This window comes from Helianthus annuus, chromosome 16, assembly GCF_002127325.2.
Source record: "Helianthus annuus cultivar XRQ/B chromosome 16, HanXRQr2.0-SUNRISE, whole genome shotgun sequence".
NCBI lineage: Eukaryota > Viridiplantae > Streptophyta > Magnoliopsida > Asterales > Asteraceae > Helianthus > Helianthus annuus.
The window spans coordinates 187,553,101-187,580,277 of NC_035448.2; the positions used below are offsets into that span (position 1 = coordinate 187,553,101).

Here is a 27,177-nt window from a genome sequence, read left to right on the forward strand (position 1 = left end):
TTATGTCTAATTTTGGTCATTTTATACATTTTATTAAAAGCTTCAACTACTCTGCCAAACACCAAATACATCTAAAAAGCTACAGCTAAAGCCACCAGCTACTTTTGCCAAACATACCCTGATTTTAGATGTTAACAGCATGATGACTAAAGAATTTAGATATTGAAAAGAAAATGATATCATTAAAATTAATTACAGTTATCGATTTATGTACGAGAAAGTATTTTCTTTAACTATAGGACTATGTAAGAAACTGATATCAAGTTGTTTTCAGTGTAAGAGAAAAAAAATATAATAATAAACGTATAAGTAATACTATTTAATTAAAAATAGTTATTTTTGGTGTAATTATATTGATGGTGGAGATACAATAGGAAGTTTATTTGGCTAGGAAGTGATCTTGACCATCCATTTAGTTAATTAAGGGCTAAGATTAAATGATGAAAATTGAAGGGAAGAAAAGAATCGCGTGAGTTTGTTTAGGGGCATTCTAGTCAATCCAAGCCAATAGTTTCTCTCTCCTTCAATTCCGCCTCATTTTTTAAACGTTAATAACTCTTTCATACGACATTATTTTTTTATAAAAATTGCACAAAAAAACGAGTTTTTTTTTTATCTTTAAAACGAGTATACTATTGCTATATTTTCAAAAAAAAAATTTAAAAACTCAGTTGCGTAAAACGCAATAGAAAAACCCCCAGTTACGTAAAACGCAATGAAAAAAAACCTAAAAATGACATTTTTCTCAAACGCAATGCACCAAAAACACAAAGAAATGTCTTATTTGTAAAACGCAATGGCCAGAAAACACAAAGAAATGTCTTATTTCTAAAACGCAATAGGCTAAAAACTCAAAAGAAAATGTACTTTCTAAAACGCAATGGACTAAAAACACATAAAAATGTGTTTTACCTAAAACGCAATGCACCAAAAACACAAACAAATGTCTTATTTCTAAAACGCAATGGCCAGAAAACACTTAAAATGTATGTTTTCTAAACCGCAATGGACTGAAAACACATAAAAAAGTGTTTTACCTAAAACGCAATGCACCAAAAGTACAAAGAAATGTCTTATTTGTAAAACGCAATGGCCAGAAAACACTTAAAAATGACTCATTCTAAAACGCAATTGCCTAAAAAACAAAAGAAAGTGTTATCTGTAAAACGCAATGGACTGAAAACACTTAAAAAAGTGTTTTACCTAAAACGCAATGCACCAAAAACACTTCAAAGAATGTGTTTTTCTAAAACGCAATGGCCAGAAAACACATAAAAATGTTTTAGTTCTAAAATGTAATTGCCTAAAAACACCAAAGTGTTCTCTCTAAAACGCATTGAACCATGACAATAGTTTTGCCTGTGCTGTGAACTATCTGAACCAATGCAGTTTACGAATGCAGTGGGTTTAGTTTTAGGTTATTGGACACTCGTCACTCTATAAATCCTTCTTACACTTCTTACAATTAGAAGCCTTTGTATAATAACTTGACGCTGTATATGTATATCATTACTGCTCAATGGACAGATTATTTTGTTCCATACATACTATCTTGTCATCAAAGAATAATTTTGGTAGAAAATATTATGGGTGAGATTCTGAGAATGAAAGAAAACATCTATAACTATATTATATCCATAGGTATATAGAGAAAAAAAAAAAAAAGTAAACTCTCCGGTCTCCATCACCATTCACCAATCCGTCACACAATTAATTTCATTAAATTTAAACTTCATATATATGATAGCCTGAGCCTACGATCAGCTTCGTTTGTCAACGATGGAGACCTGGTTCATAATAATCGTCTCCCTCTTCATCGCAGCCATCATCCGATCCACACTATTCCGCCGGAGACACCACAACAAACTACCACCAGGACCATCACTCCTTCACTCCACCTTCCTACAGCTAACCTCCAAGCCCCTATTCATTAATCTCAGAACCCGGTACGGACCCATCTTCACTCTTTACACCGGTTTGGTACCCGTACCTTCCATCTTCATCAGCAACCGTTCTCTCGCCCATGAAGTTCTTGTTACACAAGGTGCAGTCTCCTCCGACCGCCCAAAGTTCTTCCTAAACTTCAACATTGGCACTTCATCTTACGGCCCTACTTGGCGGCTCCTCAGGCGAAATCTCGCAACTGAGATCATGCACCCTACCCGCATCAAATCATATTCATGGGCTCGCAAGTGGGCTTTTCATATCTTAATTAGTCGTCTGTTAGAAGAACAGGATGATGCTGCAGGAGTTGAAGTGTTTGATCATCTTTATTACGTTTTATTCCGCTTGTCGGTGGTGATGTGCTTTGGAGACAAGTTTGATGAGAGTCGAGTTAATGAGTTCATTAATGTACAACGTGAGATCGTGTCGTTAGTTGTTTCAGGTAAGCTCAGTTGGTTCCCAGGGAGGTTGGGGAGGATATTGTTTCGGAACTTGTGGAAAGAGTTCGATAAATTGCGTGACGATAGAGAACAAATGTTGCTTCCGATTATCAAGTCTAGACTTGAGTCGGATTGCTTGGATGAGCATGGAGTCGTGGCTTATGTTGACACTTTGGCGAATCTACACCTTCCTAAAGATGAAGTTGATAATAGAGAGGGTGGAAAGCTCACTGACAAGGAGATGGTTAACTTGACTAGTGAGTTTGTTACCGGTGGGACAGACTCAACCGCGAGTGCTCTACTATGGATCATGGCTAATCTAGTGAAGCATCCTCACATTCAGAGCAAGCTCTATGATGAGATCGTTGCAGTCGTGGGACAACCACCTCGACCGCCACAAAAAGGGGTGGAGGTGGAGCCAGAATCGGTTATAAACGAAGAGGATCTACAGAAAATGCGGTACCTGAAAGCAGTGGTTTTGGAAGCACTGAGGAGACACCCACCGGTTCATTTTCCGCTACCCCATAGGGTAAGGAAGGAGGTGGAAGTGGAAGGTTACACGATCCCCGAGGGTGCCACGGTCATTTGCACGGTGCCTGAGATGAGCTGGGACCCCAAGGTCTGGGATGAACCCATGGAGTTTAAGCCAGAGAGGTTCTTGGTGAATGACGATGTGTTTGATATAAGTGGAAGCAAAGAGATCAAAATGATGCCTTTTGGTGCTGGAAGAAGGATATGTCCTGGTTCGAGTTTGGCTTTTCTTCATTTGGAGTATTTTGTGGCGAATTTGATTTGGTATTTCCATTGGACGGTTCCTGATGGTTATAGTGTTGACCTTTCGGAGAATGATGAGCAGGCTGTCGTTATGAAAAATCCTCTGAGAGCACGAATCTCTTCTAGGGCTGAAAAATGAATTGCTTGAGTCGATACCTACGTACCAATTAATATGTTTAGTATTGTTTACAATAAAATAAGAAGCCATTGGAATATGCGCGGTTGAATTACCGTCTTAATGTACAATTAGGCATGTCTTTCTATTTTGCTCCTTGATCTTATTCATTAAAGGTGTTTTCATGTTATTAAAGGGATCTAACTTCTAATCTTATTCATTAGTGCTCGTAATCAAGTATTAAGTGTTCGTGGACGAAAATGGCCCTTTCAAAAAAGCAAAGCAAGTCACAAGAACGAAATGGCATTTCAAGGTAGAAGAGCGAAAAGAGAAGAGATTATTGGTTCTATAAAGTCTTACGCTTCTATCTGGTTGAAATATAGGTCTAAGTGGCCGGATCTTATTTGGAGTGAGTGGTGTAAGTATCCTATGTATATGATTGGTTTGTAATCGGGTTCGGCTGCTTTTTGGGGCGTTTGGTTGCTCGGCTGTTTTGGTTGTGTAGCTGTGTGAATAATAATAGTTAAGTTTCAAAAAAAAAAAAAAAAAATTCACAAAAGTTGCTAAAATGTTGATGTGAATCATGAGATTGTTTCGACTTCATTGTTGGGTTGTTTGTGAACCGAATATAAAGCCCAGTTTAGTCCTTTCCTGGGCCTACATGAATGAGCCTTTATATAGGTCCTTTAGGATCTCCAAAGGCCGAACTATATCATCAAACAATAAAAAATATATTAAAACAGTAAAGATGCATACATAGTTTCATTCAATGGTGCACAAGTAAATAAATAAATAAATAAATAAATAACCGTGTACCGAACCGTACCCGGCCCCAATTCCCTGAAACCAGGCTTTTTTTTTTATAACTGGTTATTCAATAACTGAAACTGAAACCAAAACCAAAACCAAAACCAAAACCAAAACCAAAACCAAAACCAAAACCAAACCAAACCAAATCAGACCATACCCTTAGGTTATAACTAGGTTATACATTTTAAGCCTAGAACGCGTAACCCTAACTAGATTTTTATACCTCATAGACTACCTGAACTTAGCTATACACTATACCCAAACCCGATTATACCTATACCCTATACCAGCTTTCTTCAAGCCTGATATAATACCTGAAATTTAAAGTATTTGTTAGACCACCCGTAGTGGGCGTGGTTTTAAAAAAAAAAAATTCAAAAAAAAGCCTGATAACCCCCCCCCCCATTACGCTAGGTGTTTTGGGGCGTTTTTTTCGAAAAAAATTGGATCCGGCGTTTTATTTAAAACGCTTGCACATTGTTGACCAACCAATCAGAACTCCCCAACGGCTAGTATGTAACGGCTAGTTGTTTAATTTTTTTTAAACCTTTTACCTATATATATATATAAACTCATTCATTTTCAACCAAAACTCTCTCAAAAACTCTCTAAAAAGCATAACCATTTTATAAAAAACTTGATGGATTCTCCTAGTTTTTCATCCATGGTAAATTTTTACTACAATGAGTATTTTGCGGATGGCGATTGTCACACCCCCAAAATCCACACGCGGTGTACCACCGCTTGGAGGCGTGACGCGACCAGGCTCAAGCCATCAATCATATCAAACATAGTGTATAGTAGTTAAAGCAATTCATAAAACCCAGTTCAATACGATTGATGTTCAAACCAAACTTTGTTCAAGTAGCGGAAGCATGTAAGTAAAACCCAACGTAAGTAATAATGTATGAAATGTCATAAGTGTTTAATAAACATTCACGTTCCATGCCCACAACGACCTGCTCCTCCTTGTGCAAGCTCCATAAGTACCTAAGGTCCTGCAAGGCATGCAGCAGAGAGTCAACAACTAGTTGAGCGAGTTCACAGAAAGTAAGTTCAGTAATTGCAACAGTATGAGTAGCATTATGTTCGTTCGTTATGTCATGTATCGCATCAGTTTCCATCGCGGCCTCCCAGGCAGGTATGCGAAGATTAGGGGATGTTTTTCCCAAGTATTCTAGACTAGGTTTATTTGTATCGCGGCCTCCCAGGCAGGTGTGCGAAGATTAGTAAATTTAGTTCGCGGCCTTCGTAAGGCAGGTGTGCGAAGTCAGTCATAATATCGCGGCCGACCCTTGGCAGGTGTGCGAAAATCAGTTCAATGAGTGTTACTAGTCTAGTCGTATCTTGTCGTTAGGTTCTATCATCCGAGTATGTACAATAAATCATCTAATCCCATTCCCACCCGGGAACCCATGCCTTGGCTGTGTGAACTCACCTTGGTTTGCTCGGCAGATACACAGAAAGTTCGAGTAAGCTATAGGGTGATCAACCACGTCCTAGCATGGTTAACATACAAGTCAGGTTCGTATTCGAATATAGCACATAGGTTCTACACGTATTGCACACAAGTAAAAATCATGGCATGCACAAGTATTCATAGCAGTCCAATAGCAGTCACATAACCAGTCCAAGTATCCGGCCCAAACAGTTGGGCTCGTAACAGTGCAAGGTCCAAACAGTGTGCAAGTGTACACGGTCTCGAGTCGAGACTAACGATCCCGAGTCGCAACAAGGAGGTCTCGAGTCATCATGGTCCGGTCGAGACTACACGGTCTCGAGTCGCAACCGGACTCGCAAATGCTGGTCTCGAGTTGTGTTGTTTGTGTGCGAGTGTTGTGATCTCGAGTCGAGACTAAGGGTTCTCGACCCGCAACCCTGGTCGAGACTAGCAGCTTGTAACAGTTTCCTTATTATCAGTTCAATCAGTTCCGTAATATCAGCAAACAGATTTGGCAGTTTCACAATTCAGATCAATCAACATTCAATTCAGAATTCAAACACATTCATATCAATTAACAAATTTCCAACCATCCGATTAGCATACCATCGATCAAACAGGGCATTTATCAACTGATTCATAAGAACCCTAATCATAACCAAAGCATAAACAATAACTACAACTCATATGATTCGGTCCATCATGCAGTTAATCCGATTCACAACAAGAACAATAACAAGGATAGCAAACTTCGAACCGGTTATCATGCATACACATATCGTACAACATATCATGCAACATATGAACCGAGTTACTAGCATAAACCCTAACCGATCATGTAATCCGATTAATAACAACATCATCACATAATCACACATATAAACACGTAATCGGTAAACATACTACTAACTGAGATGAGAAAAGGGAATGATCCGAATCCAAGAGCTTCGAGAGGGATGGGGTGTTCGGCTGCCTTGGTTCCGAGTCGAGAGAGAGAGAGAGAGGGTGTGTTCTAGGGTTTGTGTGTGTGAGGATGTTTTGTAAAAGTGTGAGATAGTTACCACATCTCAAAGTTTATGCGATTAGGGGATGGGCCGAACCCTCCCTTGGGCTGCCCTATGGTCTCGAGTCGGATGTGTGTGCCCTATGGTCTCGAGTCGGATGTGTGTGGCCCGAATGGGCTTGTGTAGTCGAGTGGGTCACGCAAGCATATAAACAAACATTCACAATTTCACACAAGGCACGTATAACATGTTATTCAAATAGTGTTCACATAATCGCGTAACGTTACACAAAAGTAGGTTCGAAATACGAGTTGTCACATTATCCCCAACTTAGAAGAAATTTCGTCCCGAAATTTGGTACGCACTCACTGAGGAAGCTAGGTAAGTTGTATCGTTCACTGGTTTTCCTGGGGTGTCACATCCTCCCCCCGTTGATCTGGAATTTCGTCCCGAAATTCCGCAGTAGTAGCTTCAGCCTCAGTAGTGGTTGCATTGGTTCCGAATAACTGGGGATACTTTTCTGTCATCTGGTCTTCGCGTTCCCAGGTGTACTCTGGGCCACGTTTGGAGTTCCAACGAACTCGGACAAGAGGGATTCTCTTGTGCTTGAGGACCTTAACATCCCGGTCCGTGATTTCCACTGGTTCCTCGACGAAGTGCAACTGTTCGTCGATAGTGAGCTCTTTCAAAGGAATTATGAGGGTCTCATCTGACAAGCACTTCTTCAGATTCGACACGTGAAAAACGTTGTGAACTGCCCCGAGTTCAGCTGGTAGGTTTAGTCTGTAGGCTACTTTGCCTATTTTCTCAATGATCTCGAACGGTCCGACATACCGCGGATTTAGTTTGCCCCGTTTGCCAAAACGTACCACACCCTTCCAGGGTGAGACTTTAAGTAAAACCCGGTCCCCGACCTGAAATTCCAATGGCTTCCTACGCTTATCCGCGTAAGCTTTCTGACGGTCGCGTGCTGCCGCCATGCGTTGTCGTATTTGTGCAATCTTTTCTGTGGCGTCCACTACAATCTCTGGACCCGTGATCTGACTATCCCCCACCTCTGCCCAACAGAGAGGTGACCGGCATTTACGCCCGTACAATGCCTCGAATGGAGCGGCTTGTATGCTGGTGTGATAGCTGTTATTGTATGAGAACTCCACCAAAGGGAGATGCTTTTCCCAGCCGTTGCCGAAATCAATAACACATGCCCGAAGCATGTCTTCGAGAGTCTGGATCGTTCGCTCAGACTGCCCATCCGTCTGAGGATGATATGCTGTGCTCATGTCTAACCGTGAGCCAAAAGATTTGTGCATCGCTTGCCATAGCTCTGACGTGAATCGTGCATCCCGATCCGAAATGATAGAGGTGGGCACCCCGTGCCTTGAGACTACTTCCTTCAAGTATATGTCTGCAAGTGTGGAAAACTTGTCCGTTTCTTTGATTGCCAAGAAGTGAGCAGACTTGGTGAGTCGATCCACGATCACCCAAATAGTATCGTTACCACGCTGAGATCTAGGCAGGCCTGTAACAAAATCCATGGAAATCTCCTCCCATTTCCACTGTGGTATCTTTGGTTGCTGAAGTAAGCCTGCTGGTTTCTGATATTCTGCCTTGACTCTTGCACAGGTCAAGCATTTGCCGACATAAGTGGCAATGTGGGCCTTCATGCTAGGCCACCAATAAGTAGTTCTGATGTCGTGGTACATCTTATCCGAACCTGGATGTATCGAGTAGCGAGACTTGTGTGCTTCATCCATCACAAGTTCTCGTAACCCGCCATAAAGTGGGACCCAAATACGCCCCGTTACGTAGTAAGCACCGTCTTCCTTTTGTTCCATTTGCTGCCTTGAGCCGCGTAAGGCTTCAGCCTTGACGTTTTCGGGTTTTAGTGCTTCCATCTGAGCAGTTCGTATCTGTGCTGGAAGACTGGACTGAATAGTGAGCTGCAAGGCTCGTACGCGTCTAGGTAGAGTGTCCTTTCGACTGAGGGCGTCAGCCACAACATTGGCCTTGCCTGGATGGTACTTGATGGCGCATTCATAATCGTTCAGAAGTTCGACCCATCTTCGTTGACGCATGTTCAAATCCTTTTGCTTAAGGATATGCTCGAGGCTCCTGTGATCGGTATAAATTGTGCACTTGGTACCGTACAGGTAGTGTCGCCATATCTTAAGCGCGAAAACAACAGCTCCCAGCTCTAAATCGTGTGTCGTGTAGTTCCGTTCGTGAACCTTAAGTTGACGAGAAGCGTAGGCTATAACTTTATCCCGCTGCATCAATACACAACCAAGACCCTGTATCGACGCGTCACAATAAACCACAAAGTCGTCCGTGCCCTCTGGCAATGAGAGAATAGGTGCGCTGCAAAGCCTATCCTTTAGGTACTGAAAAGCGGTTTCCTAGGGACCTCCCCAACGGTAGGTGACACCCTTCTGGGTCAGTAGTGTAAGGGGCTGTGCGATCTTGGAGAAATCTTTGATGAACCGTCTGTAGTAACCCGCCAAACCCAAGAATTGGCGTATTTCCGTTGGTGTACGCGGTGCAGGCCAGTTCCTGATCGAATCTACCTTGGATGGATCGACATGAATCCCATCCCTGTTCACCACATGGCCTAAGAAGTGGACTTCACGAAGCCAGAAGTCGCATTTAGAAAACTTGGCGTACAATTGCTCCTTTCGTAGCAGTTCCAAGATAAGACGTAAGTGCTGCTCGTGTTCCTCCTGACTCTTGGAGTAGATCAGAATGTCGTCGATGAAAACAATGACGAACTTGTCTAGATAGGGTTTGCACACCCTGTTCATAAGATCCATGAAAACAGCAGGCGCGTTCGTAAGCCCAAATGGCATGACTAGAAACTCGTAGTGACCGTAACGAGTTCTGAATGCTGTCTTGGCGACGTCCTCCTCTCGGACTCTCAGCTGATGGTAACCCGACCTTAAGTCAATCTTGGAGTAGTAGCACGACCCTTGCAACTGGTCGAATAAGTCGTCTATGCGCGGAAGAGGGTAACGGTTCTTCACCGTCACCTTGTTCAGTTCCCGGTAATCTATGCACATCCTGAAAGTGCCGTCCTTCTTTTTCACAAATAACACTGGGGCTCCCCAAGGCGAAGAGCTTGGACGAATAAAACCCTTTTCCAGGAGCTCTTGTAACTACTTCGACAGTTCTTCCAGTTCAGTTGGAGCTAAACGATACGGTGCGCGGGCTATTGGTGCTGCTCCAGGAGCTAACTCAATCTGGAATTCGACTTGGCGGTGAGGCGGTAAACCTGGTAAATCTTCAGGAAACACCTGAGGAAAGTCGCGAACTATTGGAATGTCTTCCAATTTCTTTTCCTTCGCAGATGCATCAGTAACGAGTGCCAAAATAGCGGTGTGACCCTTGCGCAAACACTTCTGAGCCTTCAAGCAAGAGATGATGCCAACCACAGCACCACTCTTGTCGCCTTGAACTTCGAAAGGTTCTTGACCAGAACGTTGAATACGAATGATCTTCCCACTGCATAAGATCTCTGCCTGATGTTGGGACAACCAATCCATCCCTATAACGATATCGAAGCTTCCCAAGACTATGGGAATAAGGTCGATGGAGAACGCTTGACCGGCTAAGACATTCTTACAACCCCTGACTACTTGCGTGGCTTCTAGACTCTTATCATTAGCTAATTCTACTACATGTTTGGTGGGTAACAGTGTTGGTGCACGTTTTAACAATTTACTGACTTTTAGCGATATATAACTTATATCAGCACCCGAATCAAACAAAACAGTAACATAAATATCGTCGAGAAGAAACTTACCCATAACCACATTGGGGTCATTCATTGCGTCGCCCCGACCCAGCACAAAAGCACGACCCCGAGCTTCGTTGCCATTGTTGTTGTTTTTTCCTCCATTGTTGTTGTTCCCATTGCCCTGGTTATTGTCGTTGTTGCGATTCTGGTTCTGGTTCAATTGAGGGCAATCACGTTTGAAGTGGCCTTCTGCCCCACACTAGAAACACCCCCGGTTTCCACGCTATGGCTGCTGTTGTTGATTCTGTGGAACTGGCGGTGGGAGTTGCTGGTTCTGATTTGCTGGTCGCGCACTTCTACAATCCTTGGCCTCATGACCCATCTTGAGGCATCTCTGACAACGTTCCCTGCGACATCTTCCACTGTGGTGTTTGTTGCACCTACTACACCATGGGTGAACTCCCCGATATCCACCCTGTCCCTGACTGCCTGATGATTGCTGATTCGGACTCTGGTAGTCATTTGTCTTGCGCTGCTGTGCTTGAGACTGAACAGAAACTGATCCCTTGCTGGAATCCCCCTCCCATTTTCTCTTGTTATCGCTGGGAGTAGCAGAAGTAGTGACAGCAGTAGTGGTAGCACTGATGCGTTTGGGCAGCTTGTTCTGTTCCACCGCCTGATCCGTAAGGCGATGAGCAAGACGCTGGATGTCTTGGATGTTGTCGAGGTTTGCCGACGTAACATGGCTCTGAATCTCTGAGGCTAGACCCTTGAGGTACAATTCGATACGCTTGATCGGAGGGTCCACCATGGTTGGACACAAGATGGCCAGTTCGTTCGACCGTTTCGTGTAGGCTTCAATTTCTGACCCCGTCATTTTCAGGTGGTAAAACTCATCTTCCAACTTGTGGATGTCATCCCGCGTGCAGTATTCTCGTTTGATGAGTTCCTTAAAATCGTTCCAAGGTGTGGCGTTAGCAGCTGCCAACCCTAGGATCTGTACTTGCGCGTTTCACCAGGTGAGCGCAATCCTTCCAACGTGCCAGTGGCATACTTGACCCTGCGAGCCTCAGGGCATTCACACATCTCGAACACTGACTCGAGCTTCTCAAACCAATGAAGTAGTCCCACTGCTCCTTCCGTGCCACTGAATGTACTTGGACGACAGTCCATGAAGTTCTTGAAAGTGCAAACTGGTTGCGGTGCGTGTTGACCTATCGTGTACGAATAGGGCAAAGTTAAACACAAGGGTTGGTTTAGGAGTGTAGGATCTAAAGATCCTAGTGTGAGTTATGACTACAGGATATACCTCCTGCTTGTGCGGCTGCAAATGCCGCAGCAACTTGTTCGTTAATGAGAGCCGTCAACTGGGCTTGAGTCATGTTAATTCGTCCAGACATGATCTTCATAGCAAAGACAACATCGGTAAGAGAGAGGTTCGCGTAAAGTGCGATGACAGAAGAGTGTAAGCACATAAGTATTCTCATGTAATAGGGTCATGTGTATCTAGGCATACTATGAGTAAAGTTCTACGAAATTCTAGCAAGCAGGTAATAAACATAAACCATATTACCTAGGATGTCGAGTCTTGCACGTGGAGCGAAGCGTCGTTGTGGATCGTTGAGAGCACTGTTCTGGTTATAGTCTGGTTTTAATAAAAAACGTTTTCCCATATTAAAACCAAGTTCTCTATAACCAATGGCTCTGATACCAATCTGTCACACCCCCAAAATCCACACGCGGTGTACCACCGGTTAGAGGCGTGACGTGACCAGGCTCAAGCCATCAATCATATCAAACATAGTGTATAGTAGTTAAAGCAATTCATAAAACCCAGTTCAATACGATTGATGTTCAAACCAAACTTTGTTCAAGTAGCGGAAGCATGTAAGTAAAACCCAACGTAAGTAATAATGTATGAAATGTCATAAGTGTTTAATAAACATTCACGTTCCATGCCCACAACGACCTGCTCCTCCTTGTGCAAGCTCCATAAGTACCTAAGGTCCTGCAAGGCATGCAGCAGAGAGTCAACAACTAGTTGAGCGAGTTCACAGAAAGTAAGTTCAGTAATTGCAACAGTATGAGTAGCATTATGTTCGTTCGTTATGTCATGTATCGCATCAGTTTCCATCGCGGCCTCCCAGGCAGGTATGCGAAGATTAGGGGATGTTTTTCCCAAGTATTCTAGACTAGGTTTATTTGTATCGCGGCCTCCCAGGCAGGTGTGCGAAGATTAGTAAATTTAGTTCGCGGCCTTCCTAAGGCAGGTGTGCGAAGTCAGTCATAATATCGCGGCCAACCCTTGGCAGGTGTGCGAAGATCAGTTCAATGAGTGTTACTAGTCTAGTCGTATCTTGTCGTTAGGTTCTATCATCCGAGTATGTACAATAAATCATCTAATCCCATTCCCACCCGGGAACCCATGCCTTGGCTGTGTGAACTCACCTTGGTTTGCTCGGCAGATACACAGAAAGTTCGAGTAAGCTATAGGGTGATCAACCACGTCCTAGCATGGTTAACATACAAGTCAGGTTCGTATTCGAATATAGCACATAGGTTCTACACGTATTGCACACAAGTAAAAATCATGGCATGCACAAGTATTCATAGCAGTCCAATAGCAGTCACGTAACCAGTCCAAGTATCCGGCCCAAACAGTTGGGCTCGTAACAGTGCAAGGTCCAAACAGTGTGCAAGTGTACACGGTCTCGAGTCGAGACTAACGATCCCGAGTCGCAACAAGGAGGTCTCGAGTCATCATGGTCCGGTCGAGACTACACGGTCTCGAGTCGCAACCGGACTCGCAAATGCTGGTCTCGAGTTGTGTTGTTTGTGTGCGAGTGTTGTGATCTCGAGTCGAGACTAAGGGTTCTCGACCCGCAACCCTGGTCGAGACTAGCAGCTTGTAACAATTTCCTTATTATCAGTTCAATCAGTTCCGTAATATCAGCAAACAGATTTGGCAGTTTCACAATTCAGATCAATCAACATTCAATTCAGAATTCAAACACATTCATATCAATTAACAAATTTCCAACCATCCGATTAGCATACCATCGATCAAACAGGGCATTTATCAACTGATTCATAAGAACCCTAATCATAACCAAAGCATAAACAATAACTACAGCTCATATGATTCGGTCCATCATGCAGTCAATCCGATTCACAACAAGAACAATAACAAGGATAGCAAACTTCGATCCGGTTATCATGCATACACATATCGTACAACATATCATGCAACATATGAAGCGAGTTACTAGCATAAACCCTAACCGATCATGTAATCCGATTAATAACAACATCATAACATAATCACACATATAAACACGTAATCGGTAAACATACTACTAACTGAGATGAGAAAAGGGAATGATCCGAATCCAAGAGCTTCGAGAGGGATGGGGTGTTCGGCTGCCTTGGTTCCGAGTCGAGAGAGAGAGAGAGGGGGTGTGTTCTAGGGTTTGTGTGTGTGAGGATGTTTTGTAAAAGTGTGAGATAGTTACCACATCTCAAAGTTTATGCGATTAGGGGATGGGCCGAACCCTCCCTTGGGCTGCCCTATGGTCTCGAGTCGGATGTGTGTGCCCTATGGTCTCGAGCCGGATGTGTGTGGCCCGAATGGGCTTGTGTAGTCGAGTGGGTCACACAAGCATATAAACAAACATTCACAATTTCACACAAGGCACGTATAACATGTTATTCAAATAGTGTTCACATAATCGCGTAACGTTACACAAAAGTAGGTTCGAAATACGAGTTGTCACAGCGATGGTTCCACCGATGAGGAGGTTGAGCAAGAGGCGGTTACGAGTGCTTGTCAACTAGCGGTGAGATATGTCAAGCATTGTCGTCGCCCCCAAGCAGAAAAAAAAATAAAAGAGGTTATATTGAACGAGACCGACGCGCGGCACACGATCGTTTGATGAAAGATTATTTTGATGAGGCGCCGACATTTTCGAACGAATTGTTTAGGCGTCGTTTCCGAATGAGTATTCGATTTTCGTGAAGACGTATAGTGATCCTATTGATGAAAAAAGAGCATACTTTTAAAAGGTTCAAGAGTCTTCACGAAAAGACATTGAGAGATGCTTTGGGGTTCTTAAACAACGCTGGCAATATTTGAGAAATCCTTGTCGTGCATGGAGCAAGCAAAAAATAAGAGATGCTATGTACGCTTGTATAATCATGCACAACATGATTTTGGAAGACGAAGGAAAGGCGATATGCCAGAATTATGTGCCAGAAGCTGTTCAAGAGGAGCATCCACAGGCGTCAATGGAAGAAAAAGTGAATAATGCGCGAGAGTTGCGTTACGAGCCGTGCCATTCCCAGTTAATGGTTGATTTGGTACACCACACATGGTCGGTTCGGTATGTACCACCTGAGGGAGAGGAAGAAACAGAGGACGAGGAAGACGAAGTTGAAGAGGGTGAAGAAAGCGAGAACGAAAACTAGTGTTTTTTTTTTCTAATTTAATCGGATTTTAATTTTTTTATTTCTAGTATTGTATTTTTTTAATTTAAAGAAGTATTTAAAGTTTAAAAAAAAATAATTGTGAAATGATTGCATTGGGCGTTATTGGAATAATGCCCCACTACACCACTTTTGCAATAATGCCCCATGCTGACTAGATGACACGTGCCGAATAATGCCCCATACAGGGGCGGACCCAAGTTATGGGGTGGGTGGGCGGCCGCACCCTTTGAAAAAAAATTTTTGTGGTATTTTTCGCGAAAAATCCAGACCGCACCCCTTGAAAAATTCCGACCATACCCCTTAGAAAAAAATGTTAGGAATTTATGTAAAAAAATTGTGAACACGGATTGAAACCCGATCAAATTATGTAAACAAGTTAGCCTACTAACCCCTTTAATAAAACTTAAATTCAATCCATCAAGCCCAATAACTTAATACCTATTCAAGCCCAACCCAACTACTAGTTTTGTTAAACAAACTAGTCCACGTAATTAAAAAAACCCAAATCGCTGCCACTTGCCAGCGACTCCCGCCCTCCCTCTGCCTCACTTGGCAAACATGTTTGTTGATTATATGATTGTTGGTTGGCAAATAATAATTACTAGGGCTTGAAATTAAAAATTTTAAATTGAAAATTACGGAACATGGGCTATGGTTGAACACTTGAAGATCCTTGTTTATTTTGTATGTGATATGATTAGGAATAAACAATGAGTAGGAAAGTTATGGCGCGATTTCTCAAAAGGAAAGGGGTTGAACCACTTTTTTTCGCCGGATTATTCTAATTAAAGACCAAGGTATGTTATAGATAAGTTTTTTTGTTCTTTTATTGAATGATTAAGAGAAATAAAAGTAGGGATGGTTTGAATTTTGATTTTTTTTTGTTTGTTAATGTGATAGGAAGTTAGGAACTAGGGTTTGATTGTTTGAGAATTGAGATGGACCCGACCCGATCTGATTTGACCCGCCATTAAACTTTGTTTGTTTGTACTTGTTTTACATGACCCGACCCGATCCGACCCGCTATGAACCGATTTTTTTATATAGCTAGGGGTCTAAAATCTTTAAAAAATTTCCACACCCCCAGGAAAAAAATCCTGGGTTCGCCACTGGCCCCATAATGGAAGCATTATTTTGATTTACCACTACACATGGTCTTATGAGCAAAAATGGTAATCAAGAACTCAAGAAGAAGAAGAAGAACTGGAGAAGAAATGAAGAATAAAGAGAAGTGAGAGATAATTCACAAATCAGTCGGTGCTGAATCCATTTTGTTGCTGAGTCCATTAGGTTGCTGAGTTTAAGTACTAACAAACTAATCATTATTAAAAAAAGTGCTATTATATTCAACAATTACATTTCAGATCCCTATACTTATATGACCATAACACTTTTATATTTAACTTTTTTTATAAATGCATGTTATAAAGTAAATCTATAGTTAAGTGAATTTATGTTATTATAATTTATTTTAATTACTTTTACAAAAGACAAACCAAAATTAATTTTCAAATGATTTTTTTTTGTGTAAAATAGTAGTTTTATTTTTAAAACTAGATATTAATATCTAGTTACAATATTCCTTACCTGAACGAGGTAACCCGATCATACTCAAACTCGGTTTCATACCCGGAACCGCTATGAATAAAAAACACAATATGTGCACCTCTGCATAGTTTAGTTCCCGGGAATTTTTTTTTATTTTGGGAAATATTAGAGTGAAACCTACTCAATAGTTTAATTAAATATAAAGATTGATTTTGTTGTTCAAGGAAGTTAAATGTGCATTGAGGTGCAAAAAGGGCAAATGTAAAATACTTTTAAATTTTAATACATCTCGCCTGATAAGGATGTTGAATGACATAGTTTACACATCTTTACACATCTTATAAAAATGCTTGTTTTTTTTTTATAGCAAACTTATTGTACAAAGCTCTATCTACTCTGATTAGATCGGACAAACTGGTTCTGAGTCTTCACTAATCAAACTAAACCTAGTCCAATGTTACAAAACTACCACAGATCATACAAACATGGGATATCAAGTTCTACCAGACTATTGCAAGTTTGGGACTACGTGCAATGATACCAAATTATTTCAATAATGACTATGTCACCCCCGACACACAACACATGGGCCCTTGGCTTGAGTTACATATAAGGGTCTCCATGACAAGTCTCATACCTTGCAATGGATTCAGTCCATAACAATCGACCTTTCTTAAGGACCAACATCCTCGTTGGGAAGGTCAACATTCTCGTTGGTTGAGACGGCTTCCTCTGTGGGCAACAGACGAGTCTGGCTCTGATACCATTGTTACAACCCAAATGGTAGAACTGGTCTCAAAAGACTAGCCTAGTAGGATAGGGTGTCATTTGGGTTATAAACCCTACATTAGTTTCCAAAACAACCGATGTGGGACAAGTCTCATACCTTGTATATTCGTACAACCAGTGGCGGATGTAGCTTATACAAGGGGGCAACGCCCGCTACGGCTTGGCACGGAAAAATTTGGAAAAATTAATGTAAATTTCGGAAAAATTTGACGTTTTTTCGATTTCGTTACGGCTTATTTATAAAACGTTACGGCTACGATCCGTTTCTAGATCCGCCACTGCGTACAACAGTCATGCACTATTACAGTTTAAAGCCGTATTTACAATTCTAATCGCTAATACATTACATAAGTTATGCAGATTAAATTTTTGTGAAAAAATATCATTCTAGGATGTTAAATATGTATAGACGGGAAAAAGACTATATATATTTATATCCAATGACTTGATTTTAAACTTAACAAAAGTTAGTTCACTAACATTTTGAATCTCAAACATTTTTAATAAACTTCAATTTTTATAAATATATCTTAAATCCAGCCTTTTTCTTTTCTTTTCTTGGGTTTCTATATAACTTACTAGGTTATCATCCGGGATTTTCCGGACTCGAGAAAGTTATTTATATTATAATTTTATGATTAACATCTTAGTTAAAATCATACAATAACTAATACATTACATGTGTTATTTTAAAAGAGTTATTTAGTTTTGGTATACCACATAAATACATCCATGTTTGCGCGCACCATAGAGACATGGAGTTGCTATGAACAATATTAAGAATTGTGAACTAAAATAAAGTTGAAACTGATAGACTTCCATGATTTAAGGAATTTAGTTTAGTAAATTATTGTACTTGATTTAAATCATATCTCCTATATTTAGGATTGATTGTAAACGGTGTGTATATATTGTATGGCATGTGCTCAATGAAAAGCAAGTTGACCATTATCAAATTCTCATGGTATCAGCCTAATTTCCTGGGCAATCTTTTTTTTTTCCTTCTCTTTTCCCCTTTCCAGTCACCGTCCCTTCTTCCTCCTCCTCCCACCATGACTTCCAGCCAACAAACAACCATCCCTCTTCACTCTCTACTACACTTCATCCCCATTAAATTATCCCCCACAAACTACCTGCCATGGAAAAACCAAATCCAACCCGTTCTCTCCTCTCAAGGGTTGCTCGGTCATATTGATGGGTCCACCGTGACTCCTCCTAAAAACATCCCTGTCAATGACAAAACCTCCGTTAATCCCGACTTTACCACATGGACAGAAAAGGATCAAACTGTCCGCCTCCTCATTCAATCCTCTCTTTCCGAAGAAGCTATGACTGAAATCATCGGACTCACCTCTGCCAAAGACATTTGGCTCGCTCTCGAAAATGCTTACAGCAATTCTTCATTGGAGCGTGTTTACACACTTCAAGATACCCTCCGACAGATGCAAAAAGGGTCCGCCACTGTTGCCGAGTATGGTCGCAAGTTTAAATCTCTCTGTGACCAACTTGCCGCCATCGGCCATCCACCATCCGAGAATGACAAGTGTCACTGGTTCCTTCGGGGACTAGGAAATGAGTTTCAAAACTTCTCCACTGTCCACCGTGCACTCTCCGGTACCAGTGTCTTCCGTGATCTCCTTGCCAAAGCCGAAAATCATGAGATTTTTGTTCAAACCATGAATGTTTCTTCGACACCACCGGCAGCCTTCACGGCCCAATCCGTCAAATCTGGTAACTCATCTCGCAACTTTCAATCCTCTTATTCTACTAACCGTGGTCGCTCTCGTGGCATGGGTCGTGGTCGTGTTCGACGTCCACCTCACTGCCAATTATGCAGGAAGGATGGCCATTATGCAAACGTGTGTCCAAATCTTTCCACCTTTGCACAACGTGCACCCATCCTTGATGCCAATCTTGCACAAGCATTCCATGCTCAGTGCCACGTGACTCAAAACCACCCGGATTGGACCACCGATACCGGAGCGACAGCCCACATGACTCCCACTTCGGATGATCTTGCCAATATCCATGGTGCCACGGGTAAAAATTTTGTTTCCTTCGGTAATGGAACCTCTTTACCTGTCACCCATATTGGTAATACAACTGTTCAAAATAACATTCCTTTAAAAAATGTTCTAGTTGTTCCACATATCACCAAACGATTACTTTCGGTTAGCCAACTTACACATGATTCTCCCGTCGATGTTCTCTTTTCTAATCATTTTTCCCATATCCAGGATCGCCTCACGAAGCAAATCCTAGCAAAAGGAACATGTGAGAATGGATTTTATATTCTACGTGAAGGACAACAGGCCTTCATGGCATCCCATTCGTCTCATCATCTCAAAGCCTCCTTTGAAAAGTGGCATAATCGTCTTGGTCATGTGTCGTTTGACGTTATTTCTAAATTGCATAACAATGGTAGTTTATTTGTTACTTCGTTGCTACCGAAACCCGGTCTTTGTTCGCCTTGTCAATTGTCGAAATCTCATCGTTTACCATTTGAGTTGAATAATAAACGTAGTTTGCATGCTCTTGATTTAATACATTGTGATCTTTGGGGACCCGCTCCCGTTGTGTCAACCGATGGATATCGTTATTATGCAGTTTTTATAGACGATTATTCTAGGTTCACATGGATGTATCCACTCACTCATAAATCTGAATTTTGCAATGTTTTATTAACTTTTGTACCCTTTGTTCAAAATCAACTAGCATGCAAAATTAAAGTTTTTCAATCTGATGGCGGAACCGAATTCACAAACAACCGGGTTCAAAAATTTTTGCAAGAACAAGGGATACACCATCGACTCTCGTGTCCCCATACTCCGGAACAAAACGGTCGCGCCGAACGAAAGCACCGACATATCACCAAAACTGGACTTGCCATGTTGTTCAACTCACATGCACCGGCAAAATTTTGGGTAGATGCGTTTGCTTCTGCCACCTTCATTATAAATCGACTACCAACGTCCATCTTAAAATACAAATCTCCTTTTGAAATGCTATATGGAGACCCACCTACTTATGTGAACTTTTGAGTTTTTAGTTGTCGTGTGTTTCCCTACTTAAGGGATTATGCCAAGCACAAGCTATCTCCACGAAGCGCCCCATGTGTCTTCATCGGTTATAGCCCAAAGTACAAGGGATATCGATGTTTGGATCCTTTTGCAAACCGTGTGTATATAACCCGTCATGCACAATTTGATGAAGATGTGTTTCCTTTTAGTGGACAAATTCCTCCTGTCAATGAGGCGACTTTGGTGTTTTCCAATTATGATGAATCATTGCCTGCCATCCCCTTTGCTCACCAAAACCATCTTCCCATCCCTACGTCACCCACACCTACCCCATGCACACATAACATCTCCATCCCATGCAATTTATGTTTCTTACCTTCTGATCATATCCCTAACCCACCTACACACCAACCTGATCCACCACCTTCTCCTATTCCATCAACTCCAGCCTCACCAAATCACTACAACTCCTCCCCACCTTCATCCGCTCATCATCTCAACAACTCTCCTCCCTCACCACAGCCTCCTACACCACCAACATCACCACCTCCCATTCCGCAACCCTCTCATCCGATGATGACTCGCTCCAAACACGGCATCTTTAAACCCAAACATCATGCCGATCTTACCACTCTTGACACTCTACACCATGCTCTATTTGCCGAACACAATCCCAAAGGTTTCAAATCTGCCTCTAAACATCCTAAATGGGTCAAGGCTATGGAAGAGGAACTCACTGCTCTTCAACAGAATCAAACTTGGAGCTTGGTACCTCGACCTCCTGACACAAACGTTGTCGGTTCCAAATGGATCTTTCGTACAAAATTTAAAAGTGATGGTTCTGTGGATCGCTACAAAGCCCGGTTGGTGGCCCAAGGCTTCACTCAAATTCACGGACTCGATTATTTTCATACCTTTAGTCCGGTCGTTAAATCTTCAACCGTTCGGGTTGTTCTTGCTCTTGCCACTATTTATGACTGGCCATTGCGTCAGTTAGATGTCCGAAATGCCTTTCTAAATGGCACTCTTACCGAAACAGTGTACATGGAGCAACCACCAGGGTTCGTTGACTCCGCTCATCCGCATCATGTGTGTCGACTGCAAAAGGCCCTTTACGGCCTTAAGCAGGCACCACGTGCGTGGTTTCAAAGGCTCAGTTCCTTCCTATTACAAAATGGTTTCACATGTAGTAAGTCTGATACATCACTTTTCATCTTCAAGAAAGATCATATGCTAATTTATCTTCTAGTTTATGTCGACGATATAATCATCACAGGAAATGATATCGGCTTCATCCAAGCCTTCATCTCTCGTCTAAACAAGGAATTCTCTCTAAAGGATCTTGGTCCGTTGGGTTACTTTCTGGGTCTTGAGGTTACACACCAATCTTCGGGTCTCTTTCTAAGCTAAGCAAAATATGCACATGACATCTTAGCCCGAGCAGGATTATTGGACTCCAAACCAGCTGCCACTCCCCTATCCACATCTGAAACCTTCACATCCACAGGGGTTCCCTTTCATGATGCTACTCTATATCGGTCCTTGGTTGGAGCTCTACAATACCTCACTATTACCCGACCAGACATATCCTATGCAGCAAATCAGGCAAGTCAGCATCTTCAGGCCCCTACCATCTCTCATTTTCAATCAGTTAAACGTATTCTCCAATATGTTAAGGGGACCATTACGTTTGGACTTTCTTTCTCCAAACCGGCCACTACACAACTAGTTGGTTACTCGGATGCCGACTGGGCAAGGTGTGTTGAAACACGGCGCTCCACCTATGGCTACTCAATCTACTTAGGAGGAAATTTAGTTTCTTGGAGTGCAAAGAAACAACCGACTGTTTCTCGCTCGAGCTGTGAATCCGAATACCGTGCTATGGCAAATACTGCAGCAGAGATCATCTAGTTAACTCATCTTCTTCAAGAACTTTATGCACTGCCAACGGATCGTCCAACACTCATGTGTGATAATAAAAGTGCTATATTTCTCAGTCAAAATCCCGTGTCTCACAAGCGTGCTAAGCAAATAACAATAGCCTATCTTTGCCAAGCAAACTTGAGCTGGTCTATTTTTGTCTACCACCCACTTGTCCCCAAGTCATCACTTCTTTGTTAATCAAAATATAATTATTAAAAAGCCTCCAAAATACAATTTATTATTTTTTTATATCGTACTCGTTTGGTTTATCCAAAACAATGCTCGCCACCCACTATAGGTAATAGCTTGGGTTCTTCTTCTATACTTACAAACGGTTCGAAAAGAAGCACCTCTATCATTCTAAGAGCCATATTCAACTTCGCCTTCCCTTTCACCTCCTCTTTTATCTCCTCTACAGTTTGTGTTTTCTCAGATCTTGATGACCTAGAGCACTAAACACACACATTATAAGAACAAAAACATCCTACAAATTATCAACGAAATTATAAATAAATTACTCGAAACTTACCCTTTCCCACAAGAAATAAAGATGATGTTTTTGGCTTACACCATCAGGCGAAACTTACCCTTTCCCATCTTATACCGTCTTCTGCCACCGGTGAAGAGCCTGTTTTGATGGTGGTTCCTACTTGTAGAACCACCAATGCCATCAACGCTACCGCCACAGTGACCAGTCCAACAAACCAGCGTGGAATACGAAGCTAGCCATTGAAGGCACAACTGAAACGAAATGTTACCGTGTACAATAACCAATCAACATTTAAAACCTAACTTGGATCTCTAGGTAACTGTAAGACCCAGTTTATAATACTAAATTTTATAAGATAGAACCTTACATTTCGTGCCAAAACTTTAGAGTTTACAAAATAAAACTTTCAAGATTTGAAAACCAACTAGTTACAACATTCACATGTTTAACCTACCAAACGATATTCAAGGTAAAACTACAAGTGTTTACATAGAAATAAAACAAAGATCAAGTGCGGAAGCGTTGAATTGTATGTTCGGTTCGACTTGAGTGCTTGATCATCATCCTTTTATTTGGTTACCTGAAAACTAACATTTTAAACAAGCATTAGCATTATGATTCTAGAAATTTACGTATTCAACCAGATCCGAAAACGTATTCAAGTAATTGAAATGAAAATCACATCAAACTGGGCTCCACCGTAACTTACAGTGACACCGTAAGTTACGGTGGCTTCTGGACAATTTGAAGCCTACCGTAAACCAGTAGGATCCCACCGTAGCAGTTTACTGGCCACCGTAAATTACGGTACCACCGTAATTTACGGTGTACCCTGTAAATTACTCCTTTGTTTCTTTTGCAATTTTGCTGATTCCTTTCATGCGTCAAACAGCTTACTTTCCCATAAATTGTTGAGCGACCGAGCTAATTTCCCATACACATATTTTACTTATGATAATACTCGACTATTCTCATGAGGTATGTCTACGGAATAGCTTACAAGCTAAATTCCAAGGCTTCGAGTTTAGTCGTGTGTGCTACTTGTCATGCATTAAATTTCTAAACTTTAACTCCTTTATTAAGAGCAAAGTTTCTCAATTTGCTTAACGTGCTCGCTACACGGCTTACGCGTCATGTAAAATCATGCATTATGTAATAGTGTCTAGCTTCGTGCTTATTACCAAAAACTTGTTTGACCCGTTTGGGTGCTGAATTACACCCCATTCAGGACATGCAAGATTTCATGCTTATCACTTGTTTTAACCCGTTCACTTGCTTAAGACGCAAAGTCACTTTCGTGACACAATGGTCTATCATGTTTACCATGCTTTATACTACAACATAAGAACAATAATTAATCTTAATGTAACGAAGCAGTAATTTCGTACCTTTAGAGCACGCTTTTTCCCCGTGGATTCCCTTCGGCTTGTCCGCTTGACGATCCGGACTCTTTGCCTAGAAATTTTCAGTTTACAACACGTTTAGAACTCTTTTTATGACCACAATCACATCATTATGGACCATTATCAAATCTGCGTTTTTATCCAAATTTTTACATTTAAATCCTCACTTAGGCATTTCAACAAACACCTAACGGGTTAGATTTTCCTACAATCATTACCAAGTTCGTGACTTGAAATTTAACATCTAATTTCACTTTATTTAATAAATTTTTACATACATCTTGACATCAATATTTCTGAATTACTTCACTAATTCAGATTTTGCTAGATCAAGAGTCAAAATCTCTAGTATTCACCAAGTTTCTTTTAGTTCATTTGTTCCCCACATGTAAACCCCAAACCTTACAAACATGATGCATGGTTTTGACAAGGAATCACCTAGGGTTTAACCATAGACATCAAATTACTTCAAGATTCATTCATGCATTACATATCTAGGCTAAATTTCAATTTATCCTATTTAACCTAAGATTCAAGATGGAACAAAATATCAAGATTTTACATACCTTTATGATCCTCACTACAAGGGGATCACTAATTCGTGTTCAAGACTTGATTTAGAGCTGATTTGAGGCTTCAATTTAGAGATTTGCTTGATGTTAGGGTTTGGGAATGGGGAATGTCGCCCCCTGCTTGTTCTTTGATCGACCAGACTCCCAGTTTTGGGATGTTTGGTTTGTTTTGTTACTATTAGTAACCTAGTTTGAGTTTTGACAAGTTTAAACCCTCAATTTTGATAAAACCTTAAGTTTTAGTGTTTTAACCCTATTATAACTTATTTTAGGACTTGTAATTAACTAGGTTAAAATTCCTAATTGGTTGATTCTTGTTTATTTATTCTTTTAAAGTTTTTAATATAAAGATTTATATTTTCAGGGTGTTACAAGTCCACCCCCCTTAAAAGGGGTTTCGTCCCCGAAACCGAATCACGTACCGAATAAAGTAGGGTATAGCCGTTGCATCTCCTCTTCGGATTCCCACGTGGTATCCGCCCCTTTCTTGTGTTCCCATTTGACCCTCACTTGGTTGATCTCTTTGTTCCTTAAGGTTTTCACCTTACGATCTAAAATCGCAATAGGTCTTACCACATAGTTGAGGCTGTTATCCACCTCGATATCATCGTAGTGGATATGAGCGGTCTCATCGGCCAAACATTTTCGGAGATGTGACACGTGGAATGTGTTATGTATCCCACTCAACTCTTCGGGTAATTCAAGACGATATGCTACTTTACCAACCCGTTCAGTGACTCTAAATGGCCCAATAAATCTTGGGCTTAGTTTTCCCCTTTTTCTGAATCTAATAATACCCTTCCATGGGGAAACTTTTAGCATAACCTTATCGCCAACCTGAAATTCAATTGGCCTATTTCTTTTATCCGCATATGCCTTTTGCCGGTCTTGAGCCGCTTTCAAGTGTGCCCGAACTATGTCGATTTTCGCATTTGTAGTTCGGATTATATCGGTAGGTGCCAGCCCCCGTGGACCCACTTCTCCCCAACATACCGGAGTCCGACATTTTCTGCCATATAACAGCTCATACGGGGCCATTTTAATACTCGTGTGATAGCTATTGTTATATGCAAATTCGACCAAGGGTAAATGGACATCCCAACTACCTCCAAAGTCAATAATGCAAGCCCGCAACATATCTCCCAACGTTTGTATTGTTCTTTCGCTCTGCCCATCCGTTTGTGGATGGTAAGCAGTGCTAAGGAACAATTTAGTTCCCATTTGTTCTTGGAATTCACGCCAGAATTTCGAAGTAAACCGAGTATCTCTGTCTGACACAATGGATATCGGTACCCCATGCCTTGCTATGATTTCATTGGTGTATACTTCCGACATTTTCTCAGACGTATAAGTCTCACGAATCGGGATGAAGTGAGCACTTTTAGTTAACCTATCCACGACTACCCATATAGCATCAAAACCACGGCTTGTTTTAGGCAGTTTGGTCAATAGGTCCATCGTAATTTGCTCCCATTTCCAAACCGGGATTTCTAACGGTTGGAGTTTACCATACGGCTTTTGGTGTTCCGCCTTAACTTGTAGGCAAGTCAAACACTTTTCCACGTATTTCACGGTGTCCCGCTTCATTCCGGGCCACCAATAGTTTTGCTTCAAGTCATTATACATCTTGGTCGCTCCTGGATGAATGGAATAACGGGATTTATGAGCTTCATCAAGTAGAAGCTTCTTAACCTCACATGTGTTAGGGACCCAGATTCTATTAAAACGAGTCTTTAGGCCGTGACTGCCTATCTCTAGGTCTTTAACTTGGCCGATAATTCTTTCCTTTTTCTAGTTTTCCGTCTTTACAGCTTCATCCTGTGTTTCTCGAATTCGTTCTAGTAAGCTTGAAGTCACAACAAGTTGCATTGATCGTACCCGTATCGGGGTATAATCTGCTTTGCGACTCAGCGCATCGGCCACTACATTGGCCTTCCCGGGGTGGTAATGTATTTCACAATCGAAATCTTTGACCGTTTCCAACCACCGCCTTTGTCTCATGTTTAATTCCTTCTGATCGAAGAAATATTTCAAGCTTTTATGGTCGGTAAAGATTGTAAATTTTACCCCGTACAAGTAATGCCTCCATATCTTTAAGGCAAACACCACCGCCGCCAATTCCAAGTCGTGAACCGGGTATTTCTTTTCATGAACCTTCAATTGCCTCGAGGCGTAGGCGATGACCTTACCTCTTTGCATCAAAACACACCCGAGCCCCAAATGAGAAGCATCCGAGTAAACCACCATGTCGTCAGTCCCTTCCGGTATTGTTAACACCGGAGCGTGGGTCAACCTTTCTTTGAGCGTTTGGAAAGCTTCCTCTTGCTTAACACCCCATACAAACTTTTCCTCCTTGCGAGTCAATTTGGTCAATGGCAAGGCAATTTTGGAGAAATCCTGTATGAATTTCCGATAATATCCCGCAAGCCCTAAAAAGCTTCGGATTTCCGAGGGGTTTCTTGGAGGGTTCCATTTTGACACCGCTTCCACCTTGGACGGATCCACTAGTACTCCATCGGTACTAATGATATGTCCAAGAAATTGCACCTCTCTTAGCCAGAAAGCGCACTTAGAAAATTTTGCATATAGCTTTTCTCGTCTGAGTGTGTCTAATACTTCCCGCAAATGACACACGTGCTCAGCTTCATTCTTCGAATATACCAAAATGTCATCAATAAATACAATTACC

The 27,177-nt window shown here is 41.6% G+C and overlaps 1 protein-coding gene across 1 annotated transcript; it reads left to right on the forward strand.

Annotated features, from left to right (window-relative positions):
* The first annotated feature begins 1,684 nt into the window (after nucleotides 1-1,684).
* On the forward strand, nucleotides 1,685-3,472 carry LOC110918709 (cytochrome P450 89A2). Its single transcript, XM_022162988.2, has one exon. It carries the CDS (start codon nucleotides 1,780-1,782, stop codon nucleotides 3,295-3,297), a length of 1,518 nt encoding a protein of 505 aa, XP_022018680.1. The 5' UTR covers nucleotides 1,685-1,779; the 3' UTR covers nucleotides 3,298-3,472.
* The last annotated feature ends 23,705 nt before the right edge of the window (nucleotides 3,473-27,177 follow it).

Excerpts from the sequence above, each read along its gene's own strand:
- LOC110918709 (XM_022162988.2), top strand. The coding sequence starts at position 1,780 with ATGGAGACCTGGTTCATAATAATCGTCTCCCTCTTCATCGCAGCCATC.